This window comes from Stegastes partitus, unplaced genomic scaffold, assembly GCF_000690725.1.
Source record: "Stegastes partitus isolate 25-593 unplaced genomic scaffold, Stegastes_partitus-1.0.2 Scaffold1022, whole genome shotgun sequence".
Taxonomy (NCBI): Eukaryota; Metazoa; Chordata; class Actinopteri; family Pomacentridae; genus Stegastes; species Stegastes partitus.
Window position 1 is genome coordinate 255,815 of NW_007578753.1, and position 1,932 is coordinate 257,746.

Below are 1,932 nucleotides of genomic sequence, written 5' to 3' on the forward strand. Positions count from 1 at the left end.
ACTTGCATCCGCTGTCTGCTGTCACAGAAAATGTCTAAGGGTCACTGTCATTTCAATCCAGTGTACCAAACCGGGTTAAACGCCGGAAGACGAGTCAATTATTAACTTATTGCATAGAAGTTATTATTATTGCTGTTACGCACAGCACAGTTTCTCAGTACCATGCGACTTAATGCTATAATGTACTGTTTTTTGGACGGTCTGTTACTGATTCCCGTCTTGTCTTCATTAGAAATGACAGACTGACGCACCAGTGGGAGTTTGGTCCGCTTCTCCTTGCGCTCAATGGAGCAGCCAGTTCCTACTCACGGAGCTGTGACGCGCACAGGGGGAGGGCTCCGCTGCGCGCTTAAATACGCGGCTCCAGTCAGGAGTCCAGACAGAAACGCACAGCAGAGCAACCAGCAGCTTCTCCGCTGACTCAAAGGCAGCCCGCTCGTCTTTTACGCACACACGCAGAATACATCAACCCAAGGAAAAGCACCTTTGCACGACAATGATTAAGAAAATGTCGCCCTCCGAGAGCGATTTTGACATCCCAGCAAAGAACTGCTACAGGATGGTGATTTTGGGATCCACCAAAGTTGGGAAAACGGCCATCGTGTCCCGTTTCCTGAACGGGAGATTCGACGAGCAGTACACGCCGACCATCGAGGACTTCCACAGGAAACTGTACAGCATCAAGGGAGACGTTTATCAGCTGGACATACTGGATACATCAGGGAACCACCCTTTCCCCGCCATGAGGAGACTTTCCATACTGACAGGTAATTATCTTTGTTTGTGCAACAAAAAGTCGTTCTGCAAAACCAGAAAACAGTGATTATCGTGCAGTTCAAGTGTTGCAAAAATGCAGTCACTGTGCGCCTTTAGCGCAGGGCTCCCGGGTGCATCGGTGCTTGTAGAGATGTATTGTTAATATGCACATCAATTCAGAGCACAGAAAGTTAATCAAAGTATTATTTTTCTTCCTCCAGGCGACGTCTTCATCCTCGTCTTCAGTTTGGACAACAGAGACTCCTTTCAGGAGGTGCAGCGGCTTAAGCGTCAGATCTACGAGACTAAGTCATGCCTGAAAAACAAGATCAAAGAGAACATCGACGTCCCTCTGGTTATCTGCGGGAACAAGGGCGACAGAGAGTTCTACCGGGAGGTGCAGCAGGAGGAGATCGAGCAGCTGGTGGCCGGGGACGACAAGTGCGCGTACTTCGAGATCTCCGCCAAGCGCAACGAGAACGTGGATAAGATGTTTCAGACTCTGTTTACCTTGGCCAAACTACCTCACGAAATGAGCCCCGACCTTCACCGGAAAGTGTCCGTGCAGTACTGCGACATGCTGCACAGAAAGTCTCTGAAAAACAAGAAGATGAAGGACATTGGGGAAGCGTACGGCGTGGTGACTCCGTGCGCCCGGAGACCCAGCGTGCACAGCGACCTCATGTACATTAAAGAGAAAGCCATCGGAGGCAGTCAAGGCAAAGACAAAGACAGATGCGTGATCAGTTAAGCGGACCGTGAGACCCAGACTCGAGACAAATTGGAAAGAAATTTGAAAGGAAAAGGAGCCTGGTGCGTCAGCTTGAGGGGCGACCTGTGCTGCCGGCTGCGCTCAAACTGACACCGGAGTTGTGGAGACGCCGGGTCCGCAGCCACGCGCTCTGGCGCAGCGCTGCGTTTCCATGGACACTGAACTGGATCCGCCAGTCCGCTTAAACTGCCAAATAAAACACACATGCACACACACTGCCCACGAGACTGAGAATGTTAGCTTGTTCTGTCAATCAGAGCCTCATGTGTGACGTGGCTTCATACCGTGTGAGACTCGCGCATCGATGCGTAAAATGTGTTTTGTTGACGTTTTGCCTTTTGCAGATGTCCGATGGGAGAGAAAAAGAGACTCTTGGCTCAGGAGGTGCAATGTTGGGGGGAGGA

At 50.7% G+C, this 1,932-nt stretch overlaps 1 protein-coding gene across 1 annotated transcript; it reads left to right on the forward strand.

Annotated features, from left to right (window-relative positions):
- Positions 1–383: 383 nt before the first annotated feature.
- rasd1 (RAS, dexamethasone-induced 1) lies at positions 384–1,719 on the forward strand. The gene is made up of 2 exons (XM_008295131.1): positions 384–767; positions 978–1,719. The coding sequence occupies exons 1-2, from the start codon at positions 497–499 to the stop codon at positions 1,505–1,507; spliced, it is 801 nt and encodes a 266-aa protein (XP_008293353.1). The 5' UTR covers positions 384–496; the 3' UTR covers positions 1,508–1,719.
- Positions 1,720–1,932: the final 213 nt, after the last annotated feature.